The 16783-nt window shown below is 41.8% G+C and overlaps 1 protein-coding gene across 1 annotated transcript; it reads left to right on the top strand.

Moving 5' to 3' along the window:
- Positions 1-3387: 3387 nt before the first annotated feature.
- Positions 3388-8138, top strand: LOC129599407 (protein phosphatase 3 catalytic subunit alpha-like). Its single transcript, XM_055497627.1, has 2 exons — positions 3388-3628; positions 6404-8138. Exons 1-2 carry the CDS (start codon positions 3550-3552, stop codon positions 7852-7854), a joined length of 1530 nt encoding a protein of 509 aa, XP_055353602.1. The 5' UTR covers positions 3388-3549; the 3' UTR covers positions 7855-8138.
- Positions 8139-16783: the final 8645 nt, after the last annotated feature.

Below are 16783 nucleotides of genomic sequence, written 5' to 3'. Positions count from 1 at the left end.
ACACAGAAATGATGAACTGCAAACTGTCGGTTGTAAATCGCGTTCTAATCGCGGTCGTTGCGGTTAGCGCTGCGACTATGTTGGCCGTTAATGTGTCTCTCTGGATTCTGGCTACGTCGACATACTCCGACCAGTCTAATAATCAGGTGACGCCGTGGCCGCGGGTACACTATCTTCAGCAGCAGCGGACAGTACCGCCGACGGCATTCCTTTCCCGCTACCAGACGGAAGATTTTGGTATGCCGAAAGATCCGGTGCACTTTGCCCGCGCAAAATATTCCGCAAAAATCCAACCTAGCGCATCCACAGCGATGCTGCGATCGAATCCGAAGCATCGCGCCACCATCTTGGAAACTTTAGGGCGCTTCAAACAGCACCATATTTCAGCATTAGCACATCGCTTGGCCCAAAGATCTCGTCCACGATACGTAATGCAGTCAAGAGACAACTGGTTTCTAGGAAAAAGTCCATAACAGCACAGCCATTAACCGTTCTTTATGGTAACATCGTTTACAGTACTGCTTGTGATGACATTTAGGATTAGTCAAATGATTTCCATCATTTCATCCGCCTCCTTGTTGTTGCAAATATATTTTTTTCTCTGAAGTTGCAGAGCCATTTGTACACCTGCTTGACCGCTGCCTTCATGTACACGGTAATTCATGGTAAATCGCAATGTTGTGTGAGATAATTAGGTTTTCTGGTTGTGTTATACCAAGCATCTCTGACTAAATCCTATGGAGCGCCTGCCAAGAAGCACTTGAACTGTATTCGGTCCACCAAGACATAAATTAAAAATTTGATTTAATGTTATAATAATTTGCGACAACCATAAAGTGTGCTCATTTTAAGTCACATACCAGAACAGTTACAAATATGTAATGGTGAACATGTGAGCTTGCCAATGCAGGATATGAGATGGCCGTACAAAAGGCAGTAACAGCACTACGTGGCGAAAAACAGGAAACCTGTCGCAATATTTTGCTGCCCTTGCCAATGATAAAGAAGCTGTTATTTCGAAACTTTGGCCTTGTTGGGGTTCCATCACGCGTCATTCACTTGTTGTTGTCATCTGTTATTGCTGTTGTCATCTGTTCACTTGTTATTTGTTGTCATCTTCATCGGTGCCGATGTGAATTCGAGTATTTACGATTTCACTTGATACTTCCGACTTCCAAGCCATTGGCACCGGCCAATGACAGCGACTGCTAAATAAATCCGGGCGCGGTTGTTTCAGCCTTCGGGTAATAACTTCACGAAATTCAACTAGTTGGTATTTGAGCAGGTGGCTGTTGATACACAGGTAAGGAACAGGTAAGAAACAAATATCAAGGAACAAGATCTATATTACGACAACCCAGTAACTGCTACAGTAGCAGAAAAACTATAGAGAAATAAAAAAAAAACTGAAAACGCCAGTCGATTCTGTACTGCTAGAAACCGTTCACAAGCATTTTGATTTAAAAACAAAGCTCCCAGCCCCTCTCACCGGTTCCGGTTCCGGTAGAACGATTAATCTTAAGGTGACCTTGAAAATTTTCAAAGTGCGGTTGCGTAGAACGGGAACTCAATAATTTAGCATGATCTAACTAGAAACTATTAACTTTAAAAAAAAAAATTAAAATCTTCATTTGGTCATAACTATCGTTCAGGCGGCTGACCTTTCATTACAATCCTTTTAAGGTCGTTGGCAAATGCAGAATTTGAATGTGAACATGAACTGTCATGTAAAATTGTTATTAAGGGATCAACAAATTTTATGTAAATCGCAGCAACCATCACAGGGCAAGGAACATACGGCAAATGTCCATTCGGAAGACAGACGCCACATGTCCATACGTACAATGAACTCATATTATTTCTTAGAACAGGTAAAACTTCGACACTATAGAAAGGACTGCTCGCAGTAAATGTTTAAAATTTGTTCGCGGTTAAAAGCACTCGTAAAGGTGCACTGCGGCGACCGGCGAGCGGTAGTGACAAGCATAACACGTCCTGTGCACATGCGCACAAGCCTCTCAAAATGAACGAGTGACCAAACCACCACTACTTTACAGTGCACATAGCCCGTTAGGCGAACGAGTGACCAAGCTGCCACTACTGACCGGATACACACTACCGGATCCCCCCCCCCCCTCCATCCAACCTTTGTGACTGAGTCACCGAACTAGAGATAGTGTCCAGTGCACTCGCACTGTGATTTTCAGATTCACATAATAGGTCAACTGTCCGCTCATGGAGATTACCCGCAATGGTACGTTTAAAGACATGGCGAACAAAATTCAGGAACCTGAGATTTTGCCAACAAATGCATTGTAAAGGAGGGGTCTATTGAGTTGTGGTGTTAAAATACACTGCTGTATTCTCGTGAAAAACTTGATCTGAAATACTGCGTATCCTGGAGAATTGTTGTTGTTGTGAGTGTCTGCGGCCTCGAACTGCGCTCTTTCCATGAATGTGTGCGGACGTTAAACTATTAGACTAGACCTGAATCTAAAGTCAGTTTTGGTAATCTAAGTTGTTTACCATCTTTTAAATTGTTAGCAGTTTTTGTTTCAACCATGTTAATGGTTTCGACCAATACAGACACGGTTGTCGCCGACATCCACCTGAATTACATTTTAGTAGTACAATGTAGGACTAATATATTTTATGGTCGCATATTCCCATACGCATGGGCGCATTAAAGTGTTACACGGTACGACGAAGTCAAAATATCCGGTTCGTGCAAGTGCTGTCGCCAGCGCAGCTCAAAAAATCACAGACACTGCGTGCAGAATGCTACCCATAGGTATGCGACCGTTTACTCCTAAATTGTACGTGGTTTAGCATGTGTGCATGGTTGCTCCAACAGCTGTGTCTTTCAGGTTGTGCTTTGGCCAATAAAACTTCTGGTCGAGCTTTTTATCGTGAATACGCTTTTGTTTAATGGTTTCTTTATGGCTTTGATAGTATTTTTACGACAAAAACCATACAGTAGTACAACTGCTATAGTATTATGAGTTCGCGATCGTGATTTCTGGAGATAAAATCAGCTATATGCTGCAGGCATCAACTGACATAACTGTCAGTAAGGGTGTGCGTTGACGGTATTGGACATTTAGAGATCAAATAAGTATGCAACATATTTCAAAGACCGTTTTAGGCTGTCCAAAAAGCCTGTGAACGACACTGAACGCGCTTGTACGATTTTAATACTCGATTACTTGAACTGTACTTTCAGGCTTACTGATTTTCAAAGCACGGGCCGGTAACCATCATTAAATGGTAGTAAAACATTTATTGCCATTGATTTCACCGACATTTGTTTTGCCCGGAGCACCAGCAAGAGCATGCAAAGCTTTATGAAACGGCTGCATACGTGCATTTATTTTGTGCAAGCGCAGATAAAATAATATGTCCTCGTACAACGGTAAATAACATTATTTTGCCCGTCTGGTCTATGTACGATACGGTCCTGTGTAACTGTTTTTGTTTTCACAGACATTATTGGCTCAGGCTCTAATATAATTTTCATAAACCTTACATAACACTAAACAAGTGCCTACCATGAGCGATAATGCAGGCATTACAAAACACCGATTGGTCAGAATCACCCACTTCGACACTCCTCCTTTGCTAGGAAACAGTAAGCCTGATTTTAGTATTGTGTTTGAGCTTTAGGTTTATTTTAAGTTAGCTAGTGTAGAACAATTGAGAAATTCTAGATAAGTGCCGTTTTTAAGATTTCAACGTAAATACCGGTAAGCATAAGAATATTTTCCTCAATGACGTTACAAGTAATAATGTGGCGCGTTCTCATTATTTGCTTTTTCTGTAAAAATTTATAAAATATTTTTAAGGAAATAATAATTAAAAGTCTAAAAAATAGTGAAAAACCTTTGGTGTAAATCCAGTTTTCATGTTCTTTGCGTTTTCCTGCAAAATTTAAGTAGGTTTGGTGAGTAGACTTGTGTACACTTTGAGTGACTTGTGGTACACCTTTGTGAGAAAACGGAAGATACCCCGTTACCTAGCACAGTACCAAATTCCAAATTCGGGTGCAAAGACGAGAACTTTCACTTCAGCGCAATCCCAGATATTTTTTTCTGTTTTTTTAAACCCTCTGTAATCAGGTGAGTTGTCTACGTTGGCGTGAACCAGGGCTGGGCGTGCAACATCCGGTTGGGAAGCCATGGGTGAAATAAAATTCCAAATTCAAAGCATTCAAGTGCACCTAAAATCTCATCATAACCCGGTGTGCTTCCAGTTCCGCACGTAAAGGCGCTTCAGTATAAAGATCGCCTCTACACCGAACCACATATCCCACCTTTCTTTTTCGAAATTTTAAAACGAATTTTACAGCTTTCAAAAAGTTTTTTGAAGTATCAAAAAATGCTGGATCCTTACCAGGCTAGCGTCACAGGCCCCCCTCTCAGAAAAACTTCATTTTTTGCAGGATTGCAGAGTAACACTAGGGTATGCTTAAAAAAATAATTTCATCTGCCATGGTCAGCAGGGCGTGGCCAAACAGAATTTAGAAGTTACAAACTTGCTATGTTATAGCCTATGGCCAATGCATTGCTTCGTACTTTAAGCACATTTACGAATTAATACGAACCACTTGAATGCGCTATCGTACGAGGCCTATGTGAGTCCAATATTCCCCGTTAACCGTTTTTGTTTCTGAAACGGCCTGTACGTGGTACTTAACAATATTTTGTAAGAGCTAGATTAGCAGGTGTAATTGTGTAAATACTTCCATTTCCATTCGCGCTATCAGTTTTTATCACATACCGCTAGCACGAAAACCGAGGTAATGAGGACCTACAGATTATCTCTAAACTTAAAAATAATTAACTGTCATCTACTAGCCCGTTTCAGAAACGGGAAGCCGAGAACATTTAGCGCACATAAGCCTCGTACGATACCACGTGAAGTGGTTTGTATTAAATCGTAAATGTGCTTAAAGTACGAAGCAATGCATTGGCCATAGGCTATAACATAGCAAATTTTAAACTTCTAAATTCTGTTTGGCCGCGCCCTACTGACCATGGCAGATGAAACTATTTTTTTAAGCATACCCTAGTGTTACTCTGCAACCCTGCAAAAAATGAAATTTTTCTGAGAGGGGGGCCGGTGACGCTGCCCTGGTTAGTTGGGTGTAAAAGCGATCTTCGATACAAGTGACACAAATATCAGATTATTTGCCCACTTTAAAGCAGGGCGGTCTGTAGTGGGACTTTTGGTTCGCCTTAATGTAATTAAACTTTTTGAATTTTATTTCCCAAACGGTTTTCATGCCAGTGTATGCAAGTCTTTTGGCTACCGATTATCACAAAAAAAGGAAGCAGATCTTCGGAAATGCCAAAAAGCGGAAAGTTCGCATGCTGTACGCATTTGGTGCTATGTATCCGGTTCACCTCCCTTAATTCTTTAGGAACCATGCTGCACCGATAGCTTTTCAACCGGAAGTTGCGCGTATAACCTGTTTTCACGCCAATCACACAAAAGACTGGGCTATACAGCTGCAGAATAACGCAAATAAAACTGTGAGGAAACGGGCAAAGCGACAGTTTTTGTGCATGTACGAGTACAAAAACCTCCGGCACATGATACCGAGTTCGGAACCATGTGCCGCCGCATTTCCGAAAGTCGCTAGGTGTGCAGTTTGATAGTTAATAAAACATTATTTAAAAAAGTGCATCGCTGCAGGCTCGCGCTTAAAGACAGAAATGAAGCCAGATCTAGAAAGAAGTTATAAAATAGTTGTCACTTCCAACAAGATTTTGTCCTACAAGCACTATTACTTCTCATAAGGAATCGTTTTTTGGTAATGGCTATAGTTTTTGTTTAAGTAGCCTTTCGCTTGTATAATTCCGTTTCGTCGGTTTGAGAAGACTGCTTTTAAAAAAGAAAAGAGAATTTTCATTGCACAGTTTGCAAATAGGGAGCACCACCCAAACAAAAACCCAACCGAATACATTAAAGTGTACGTACCCAAATACTGTATCTCACGAATACTGTATGATCTGTCTCTGCCATATGCATGTACCAGCATATTATTAAAACGAGTGTCTTTAATAAACATTGTTGGGAGGATGTGCGTCTGACGGCTCTAAAAAAGTAATCAAAAAATACATTTGTATTCAACAGCGTTTTTCGCCAAAAGATAGCTGCTGCTGAATAGAATATGCCCAGGTAAAATAACACGAAATATTAGTCATTACCGCTAACATCTTTTACAGCACACAAAGCTGGTCTTGCGCTGCTGTTGTAGTGGATCTCTATTAAAAACCGTTGTGCGCAACGTAATGCTAAATATTTCCTGATCTTGAAATTCCCTAAGTAATTCAACAGTCGAAAACTTTTTCAAAAAGTGACGCAACCCTATCTTTTACGCGATTAACAACGTTGTTGGCAGAAAGTATCCATCCAACGGGAAAGAAACTAACCATTCCAGAAGTCTATGGTGATGCGGCGGTTCCCAACCCGGACCTTATCAAAACCCACTTCTTTACGGAAGACAGACTGGACGAAGCATTGGCTCTTCGGCTAATTCACGATGCGTCCGAAATCCTTCGTGCTGAGCCCAACGTTCTCACTCTGCCTTCCGACATTACTGTCGCGGGCGATATTCATGGACAGTTCTACGATCTCCTCACTATTCTCCGAACCGGCGGACCGCATTTCTTGTTCCTAGGTGATTACGTGGATCGTGGTAGTTTTGGTATCGAATGCATCCTGTATCTCTTTGCACTCAAGATTTCTTCTCCCACTTTACATTTTCTTTTACGAGGCAACCACGAAAGCCGTCATCTCACCGAATACTTCTCGTTCAAGCGTGAATGTGTGGTCAAATACTCTGAAAGTGTGTATGATGCCTGTATGAATGCCTTTGACACACTGCCATTGGCCGCGGTCATTAATGAACAGTTTCTGTGCATCCATGCAGGGCTCTCGCCGGAACTGCGCCTTGTTGACGATCTGAATAATTTGCAACGTTTTAAGGAGATCAGCAGCGACGGTCTGATGTGCGATATCTTATGGTCCGATCCTGTTCCAGAGTTCGGGCATGAATTAGCCCCATACTTTTATTCGCATAACAGAGCGCGCGGCTGTTCGTACAACTATAGTTATTACGCAGTGGAGGAGTTTCTACGAAGAAACAAATTACTGGGAATCATTCGGGGTCACGAAGTACAGAATGCCGGGTTTAAGGTTTACAAGAGCAAACAAGCTGACAGTTATCCGCTCCTAATCTCGATCTTTTCCGCGCCGCAATATTTGGATGTGTACAACAATAAAGCCGCGGTTCTGAATTACGCCAATGGGAAAATCCATATTCGACAGTTTAACAGTGCTGAGCATCCATTCTGGTTACCGAACTTTACAGATGCCTTTACGTGGTCGTATCCCTACATCGTCAAGAAAGTGCGCGAGATCATATTGGTAATTCTGAGCATTTGTTCGGAGGAAGAACTGGAAGAGAGTGACCAAGCCAGTCGCCGTCGCAGAGCGGTAGAGCGAAGGAAACGCGTGTTTTCGTTGAAAATGCGAGCGATGGAGAAGTTCATAGAGCACTGTAAAGGGCTTGAGCACAATCTGCCGCATAAAGATTTTCTGACTCTGGATTATTTTCCATCTCTAGCAGACGACGCGCTTTTTGATAAGATTGAAGTAATAGATGCGAACGCTTCCCAAAAGGCAGAGAGCGTGCTTGTTAAAACGAAGTCCTTACCGGCTGATTTACGGCTCCTCGACACATCGAGGAGCAGCAATGAACCCGGCACGGCTGCCATAATTCAGCCAAGCAAGAGTTTGGTCAACTTTTTGACTGGGGACGCCGGCGATGCCGAAGAATCAAGAAGTTGATGCGGAAGCGCCCTCAAATTCATTCTTCCATGATTTCATGAACAAGTTTTTATCGCTTGAACCATTACGATGCATATATGCGGTTACACATATGTACAGGGTACTTTTTAACTCGCATATTATTTTGTTCTTGATAGTATTTTAGATAAATGCTCCCTGCATATTTGCTTTAAAAAGTTTCGTATTTGTTAGAAACCCATTCCGATATTACTTTGTCTGGAAAGGAACATTTCTTATGAATTCAGTTATCCGTCGTAAGAGCCCATGGTACTACCGATAATATGATGCGGCACCCATGTATACGTGACCGACTTAGTCCATATTCTGAAGTTTGTTCTGTAATTCAGTAAAGCCGCACAAACAGATGCTCGTTACGGAATTTGGGGTGACGTCAACCTGGTGACCTATAAAGTAGTCTGGCAGTTCCTGCTATCGGTTTGTTACGAAAACGAAGGTGGGGTCACGCTGGTCCTATAGCAGAGTCCAACCCGGCAGTAACTGCGGTCGGTTCCTTTTGTAGGAACATACGAATACCAGTCTGTACTGACCTATGCAAAATTGTCGGAAGGTGTTCATAAGGCCAAAAAAACAAAAACGCTAGGCATTTTAGTTAGCTCGACGTTTAGAAAACCCGGATAATTGTAAGATGCAATATTCCGGATAATAGTAGTATTCCAGAATTTGCAATGTAAACCTAAACTCAATTTACACACTATTCTTGATTTGTTTTTGAATAATTCAGCGTATACGTTATGAACAGATACGAGTAATAGTGTTAAGATATACAGGATAGCGTATACACGAATGTTTTCTGTTCAGTCAACTTTCAAATCTTGTGTATTTTGTCCAGAGCTGATGATCATGTAACGAAACAACAGAATTCTGCTTTGCCATTGCCGTGCGATCCATTAACTAAAGAAATCATAAAATAAAACAGACAGAATTTTTTACCGAATTTATAGCAGGTGAAGGTTGCTTAAATTTTCGATGTGATACTTATTGCACAGATCATATCTGCAAGATACCAACACTGTATTACCAGATTTTGTCATTTCTTTTTGTTTTTTGAAGCTTGTCAAATAAGTACCGGGTATGTACAGTACTATGTCTACCTTATCCCGTTTTAATAATTATGCAGCTAGCACAGTTTCAGCAAAACTGCCAAGGAAAACAATACTGTGTCCATTCCCGATCAGTGCCCGATGTAGCTCATACAAGGGGATGTCATTGGCTCATTCAATTTGATTATTCCAGTAAGCAGGATTAGATTTTTATTTACTGTACTGACTGTAGCACATTGAAAGGTGAAACTGAAAACGCTTATGTCGTGGACATTAACATAAGAAACGGTACTCCGGTTTTTCTCACATGTTGCTCGCTTTAACTATACTTCGATTACTGCCTTATATGGGCTCCCCTTATATTACTCTCCCTTATCTGGGCTCCCGGGCGATATGAGCAAACTTCTCCATGGGCGGTTACGTTATTACTCACGCTTTCGCAGCTGTTATCAGTGTTATGACTGACTGAAAATTTTGATTTATTTAAAATACTTATCTAATAATAAAAAAAATAATCTGATATAAAATTTCGGCATTTTTCAGTTTGTTTATTGGCAAATCCGGTTAAAATTATTGGAAAACATTTATCGACCGGAGCGCAGCGAAGGTCATCTAATTCAGGCGAAATGAAAAAGTGTCTGTCTGTCTGTTTGTTACGGAAGTAAACGATGACGTCATAAGCGGAAGTAAAAAATGACGTCATAGTTCTGCTCCAAACGTCCCTGGCGAATACGGGATTATGATTAAATTTTATGAGTGGATGTGCGCTGTTTATATAGGTACACTGCTGTATTGAAAAGCATTGTAACTACGCCATAGGTCATGAATACGACGACATGCATCGGCATCCCAAATACCTCAAATTAAAGCTTTTTTAAACCTAAAAGCGGACATGTCTGCTGTGATGATCGAGTGGCTACTGGCAATTCATCACAGCATATTTCAGCTACTGCCAATGACTAAACGAGACTCCCATCGACCTCTGGACTTTTCTTAGAGCAAATCTGACCTCGGGATCATTTTCAGCGCATTTTTCTGATATAGAAACCATTTTTCAAAATTGTTTCTGAAAGAAAAAATTTCTGACTGTCGGGGCCCCATACGCACCTCAATAACCTTGGGTGGCTGCAATGGCGCCACTAACAAAACTCTTATTTTTGCATTTCAAACACTTTTGACAAGTCGGTGGCTTATAGGACCCCGGCAGTCAGAAATTTTTCCTTTAAAAAACAGTTTAAAAATGGTTTTCTATATCAGAAAAATTCGCTGAAAATTATCCCGAGGTCAGATTTGCTTTAAGAAAAGTCCCGAGGTCGATGGGAATTTCGTTTAGTCACTGGCTACTGCAACCACACGTCTCATCCCCACTGTTTTCTTAAACCACCAAAGACTGCCGCCAGCTTGCCAAGACGTTGGTGACACCAGTACCTGATTTTTGCATACAGTCGAAATTCTGCAATTTTTTTCCCAAAATGCAGCCGGGTGAAAAAGTGAACAACCATAAAATGGCCTCCGCGCTTCGCTGCAAGCATTCGCCTCGCGGCATGCCCCTTTGTATGTATGTGACCGGCAAAAATCCCACTCCCATTCCCCGTCTCGGAAAAATGTTTTGCTGCCGTACACCCCATGCCAACAACCCGGAGTGGCACTGGCAACCCGTGGCCCTAATGGTGATATTCGGACATGCTACCACACTGCATCTGCCATGTTATTTTCTGCTCTGCCCGTTGAAAAACAAACTTTTACAAATTAGCCGTTACAGACACTTTCAGTCTTCAACCTTAATAAGAGCTGCGCTCCGGTCAACCAATGCACAGTTCGGTGCATTTTCCTAGTAAATAAAATATATAAATAAAATTCGATATATAAATGATATATAAATGAATTTCGACTGTATGCAAAAATCAGGTACTGGTGTCACCAACGTCTTGGCAAGCTGGCGGCAGTCTTTGGTGGTTTAAGAAAACAGTGGGGATGAGACGTGTGGTTGCAGTAGCCAGTGACTAAACGAAATTCCCATCGACCTCGGGACTTTTCTTAAAGCAAATCTGACCTCGGGATAATTTTCAGCGAATTTTTCTGATATAGAAAACCATTTTTTAAACTGTTTTTTAAAGGAAAAATTTCTGACTGCCGGGGTCCTATAAGCCACCGACTTGTCAAAAGTGTTTGAAATGCAAAAATAAGAGTTTTGTTAGTGGCGCCATTGCAGCCACCCAAGGTTATTGAGGTGCGTATGGGGCCCCGACAGTCAGAAATTTTTTCTTTCAGAAACAATTTTGAAAAATGGTTTCTATATCAGAAAAATGCGCTGAAAATGATCCCGAGGTCAGATTTGCTCTAAGAAAAGTCCAGAGGTCGATGGGAGTCTCGTTTAGTCATTGGCAGTAGCTGAAATATGCTGTGATGAATTGCCAGTAGCCACTCGATCATCACAGCAGACATGTCCGCTTTAGGTTTAAAAAAGCTTTAATTTGAGGTATTTGGGATGCCGATGCATGTCGTCGTATTCATGACCTATGGCGTAGTTACAATGCTTTTCAATACAGCAGTGTACCTATATAAACAGCGCACATCCACTCATAAAATTTAATCATAATCCCGTATTCGCCAGGGACGTTTGGAGCAGAACTATGACGTCATTTTTTACTTCCGCTTATGACGTCATCGTTTACTTCCGTAACAAACAGACAGACAGACACTTTTTCATTTCGCCTGAATTAGATGACCTTCGCTGCGCTCCGGTCGACAAACCTGGTTTACCGGCACGTTTAGATACGTGTTTTACAGATATCTCGGCGAGAAAGATAGGTGCACTGGCCAGCTTATGTGGTTTACAATTACATCATGTGTTACTTGCGGTGCGGCACAGGATCAGTCTGCATTTTGAATTCCGATCTGTCGAATGCACATCAGTTCCGAATATACCAGTTCCGATTCCGTACCGAATGTACATAAATATTGTCAAACCGAAAAATAAAAACAGCCTATTACAGTGGACATACTTAACATCATCATTAATGTCTGTTTCTGAAAGTTTTACAGTTCAAATGCACCGTTTACGCGACCTCTTAAATTTGCCAAATCCAAAATGTATTGCAGATTAGGAAGCGTTATGTAGACGGATCAATCCAAACGATTATCAGTAAACCGATCAGTTCAAACGAATTTCTGGGTTGCCTGATGGATATACGGGCTCTTCCACAAACCTTTCGTTAAACCTGGATATCGTTGGCATCGTTAGTGGAATGTGGGTCATACTTTGATTCAGTTACATTGAACATTTTTTCTTTTTCTAATTTTTTAAAAACCGCTGGAACAGTTTGCCGATATTTTCAATGGTTTGTGTGAATCCTTTCGTCTGTGTGAATCCTGTCTGTGTGAATCCTACTGGTCTGTGGGAATCTTTTCGTTCGACTTTTGCTAATCAATAAAAATATTTAATTCTGCTGCTCGCGTGTACGATAACCGAACGACAACGCGGTTTGCCGGGTATTTTAATGGTAAAACAATGATGTATACAATGAGTGAACAAGGAAAACACAATAAACAAACAACAAACGCCCCAATTTCCTCTTTGAAAATAGGAAACGGGTGGGTGGGAAAAACGCGTTCGACGCGAACTGCATCAGTGAATTCTTATAAATGACGATGAACATTTGCAGCTGCAGAAGGCAGCATGAAAATCTTGACGATCCCACGAAAACAGCATCTGACCACCCAGATGGCCACTAATAAATCTCAACCGCGACAGAACATTAACGTCAAGGCGAGACAAAAAGCATGCCGCTCGCCAGAATCAAAATTCATTACCTCCGATGATCCCTTTTAATGCTTGAACGTTTTTGGCGTTCGAACTGCTTTGGCGGCATGGTTTTATAGTTGATGCTACCGCTGAATTATCAGCTTCTCCAGCGCGCAGTTATCTGGAAAATGTCAACTGGCGGAAGTCAGCAGTTTGCTCATACCCATACCGAGTCACTAAAGATCAGTTAGATTAAGGAAGAAAGCAGTTTAGGCTAAAGTAGCTAACGATTACAGTACAACATAATTACAGACGTTACCCTTGTTATGCAGATCATCCGTTCCCTTTTCGATGGAGACGATCCTTATAGTACTCTGTAGGCCAGCGGGAACGTCAGCCCCTATTTCCCATAATGCGATGTTTCCATAATGAGCAGCTGAGCACAGGACGGTGCTCCGCGGCTGGAGAAATAACATCTAGATTAAGATCTACGATCTATTTTGTATATTGCCCCGTTTGAGATACGCCAGAGCCACCCAACCAAAGAAGACCAACACTACGTTCTGAAAGGTCGTAGCCGAAAACCCTGCCTGAGAGGGTTCGTTTTTTACCGATTATTTTTCCTTAATGGAAGCATAAATTGCTAAGGCTCAGGCAGCAGTAATGGAAGGCGGAAGCTATCAGCCATATACCTTAATAATCTGAACATACTCGTATAATGCATATGTACACACATAGAGAATGTGGCACATTACATAACGATTTGCAATAATAAGCCGGATACTGGCCCTTGTTTTAACCAATTACTCCGCTCGCTGCTGCGTGCTCTTGCACCTGGGTTGTTCAACCAGGAAGAAATAATTGGGTACTGGAACCAATTATTGGGTATTGCGACATCAGCACCAATTATTTCCGCGTTTTCATGACGACCGAAATATTGAAGGATACCGATAGCTAATAAAGTGTGTTTATTGAAAATGACCCAGTCAGTTCCGGAACTCCGACTAGACTGTTCACTGGGGCTACATACACTTTTCCATGTGTATCTGTAGTGCCACTGCCAACGTTGTTGCTAATATGAGGTATTAAATAATTACTTACAAAAACACCTGATAGGGCATTAATTTCGTTTTAAGCTGCGTAAAGGTTGGTGTATAGCCATCCGTGAATGAAATTTCTTAAATGGTCTAAAGAGCCATTTGATATCATGACCTTTAATAAATATCTTCTTTGAGCATCCGAAGTGCATTCGCACTGTTCTCTGCCATTGAAGCTTTGAATAGTTACAACATCCTATCAGAGAAATGAATAGACGTGACTTGTAGCCGGCAAATCCGGATGTCAAATTGGAATGAGTGCTTTGAATTTCCGCTGTTGAGCTCGTGGGTGGCCATTAAGTTGTTTGAAAACAAGTCCGGAAACAAGCCACTTGGGTGTCGAATCCGCCTCTGTTTATATTAATGTTTCTTAGCACACATCCTGAAATTTTCTAAACGGGAGCAGAAGATGAGGGAAGTCACGCAAGATAAAGGTCATAAAACCACCAATCAAGTATGGAAAGCACATTTTTACCTCAATGAAATTGACATTCAGGATGCGATCGGCCTAATGATTTACAGCAGTAACTGAATAAATTCCCATCATGACGCACAAACTGTACAACACCCAACAAGAATTGGGGTTGTTAAAATAAGTCACGGAATTGCTTAATTGTGCGGACTTTTAAAACGAGTATATAAACTTGCAAATAAGAATGTGTAAGGAGCCCCACGTTTTATTTGTGATGACAATTTGCATCAAATGCTTGAACAGAATTATTAAATCAGTCTGCGTTTTAATATTTTGGTAAAATGTTTAACTGCAAATCGGCTGTTATACATCGTGTCTTGGTCACCGTTGTTGTGCTCAGCACTTTAACCATACTGGCTGTTAATGTATCAGAGTGGATAATCGCCGCTTTGAAGCACTCCGAGAATTCCACCGTTCAGGTCCAACCGTGGCGCCGAAGGCATTACTTCAATATGCAGCGAGATAAACCGTCAACCGCCTTTGCCTTCCGCTACCAGCCGGAGTATTCTCACATACCTGACCCGGCCCACCTTGTCCGCGCAAAATACTCAGGAGAAGACCAGGCCAGGCCATCAACGGCGCCGAGGCCATCCAACCCAAAGCTTTTGGCTGCCTTCTTGGAAAACTTAGGAGGCTTGAAGCAGCAGCGGAATCCGGCACTGCCAGACCGCTTTATTCAGAGATTTCGCACGAGTTATGTGGTGCCGCGAACAAACTGGTATCTCGGATAAAGACGGTCTCACGATTTAATACCGTGTCTTTAAATATCCACCGCTTGCTGCATTGCCGCTAATGACCAATCACCTTTGCTCGGTTATTTGGGGTCATATTATTGTGCTACTGAACTGTCATACAGCTTCCTGTGTGTCTGCTTGTCCGCTGTTTTCTTGTCATTTTCGGCAATTTTTGTGTGGATACGCACATTTTCTGGTATTACTAGGAAAATGCACCGAACTGTGCATTGGTTGACCGGAGCGCAGCTCTTATTAAGGTTGAAGACTGAAAGTGTCTGTAACGGCTAATTTGTAAAAGTTTGTTTTTCAACGGGCAGAGCAGAAAATAACATGGCAGATGCAGTGTGGTAGCATGTCCGAATATCACCATTAGGGCCACGGGTTGCCAGTGCCACTCCGGGTTGTTGGCATGGGGTGTACGGCAGCAAAACATTTTTCCGAGACGGGGAATGGGAGTGGGATTTTTGCCGGTCACATACATACAAAGGGGCATGCCGCGAGGCGAATGCTTGCAGCGAAGCGCGGAGGCCATTTTATGGTTGTTCACTTTTTCACCCGGCTGCATTTTGGGAAAAAAATTGCAGAATTTCGACTGTATGCAAAAATCAGGTACTGGTGTCACCAACGTCTTGGCAAGCTGGCGGCAGTCTTTGGTGGTTTAAGAAAACAGTGGGGATGAGACGTGTGGTTGCAGTAGCCAGTGACTAAACGAAATTCCCATCGACCTCGGGACTTTTCTTAAAGCAAATCTGACCTCGGGATAATTTTCAGCGAATTTTCTGATATAGAAAACCATTTTTAAACTGTTTTTAAAGGAAAATTTCTGACTGCCGGGGTCCTATAAGCCACCGACTTGTCAAAAGTGTTTGAAATGCAAAAATAAGAGTTTTGTTAGTGGCGCCATTGCAGCCACCCAAGGTTATTGAGGTGCGTATGGGGCCCCGACAGTCAGAAATTTTTTCTTTCAGAAACAATTTTGAAAAATGGTTTCTATATCAGAAAAATGCGCTGAAAATGATCCCGAGGTCAGATTTGCTCTAAGAAAAGTCCAGAGGTCGATGGGAGTCTCGTTTAGTCATTGGCAGTAGCTGAAATATGCTGTGATGAATTGCCAGTAGCCACTCGATCATCACAGCAGACATGTCCGCTTTTAGGTTTAAAAAAGCTTTAATTTGAGGTATTTGGGATGCCGATGCATGTCGTCGTATTCATGACCTATGGCGTAGTTACAATGCTTTTCAATACAGCAGTGTACCTATATAAACAGCGCACATCCACTCATAAAATTTAATCATAATCCCGTATTCGCCAGGGACGTTTGGAGCAGAACTATGACGTCATTTTTTACTTCCGCTTATGACGTCATCGTTTACTTCCGTAACAAACAGACAGACAGACACTTTTTCATTTCGCCTGAATTAGATGACCTTCGCTGCGCTCCGGTCGATTACAGTAGTAAAGTACCATTAATTTTTGTGCTATTACTGCGACTACTGTGGGGCTGCCAAGAAAGTGCGTATTCTTGGTTCTGCAAAGATATAAATTTTGTCACTAAGGCCCTGAATTCTCGTCAAGCAAAAACTGCTTCCAGTCAGCAATTATGAGAACAATGTCGTTTTTTCGGCAAGTTCGCCAGCAAAACTTAAGCACTGGTGAATAACCCTGACCATAGGTTAAAAAAGTGTGTGTTATTACACAGTTGTGTATTATTAAATGTGTTTTGTGTATTTTTAAAGTCTCGATGTGCAGTTGAAAAAAGTTGAAATCAGTTGAGAAAACGTTAGAGGGGTCTGTTGGATAAAAAATCCCGGCACCAGTAA

The sequence above is a fragment of the Paramacrobiotus metropolitanus genome, unplaced genomic scaffold (assembly GCF_019649055.1).
Source record: "Paramacrobiotus metropolitanus isolate TYO unplaced genomic scaffold, Prichtersi_v1.0 Parri_scaffold0000145, whole genome shotgun sequence".
Taxonomy (NCBI): Eukaryota; Metazoa; Tardigrada; class Eutardigrada; order Parachela; family Macrobiotidae; genus Paramacrobiotus; species Paramacrobiotus metropolitanus.
Note: the sequence above shows the minus strand (reverse complement) of the source record. Positions and strands in the feature narration are given on the sequence as shown.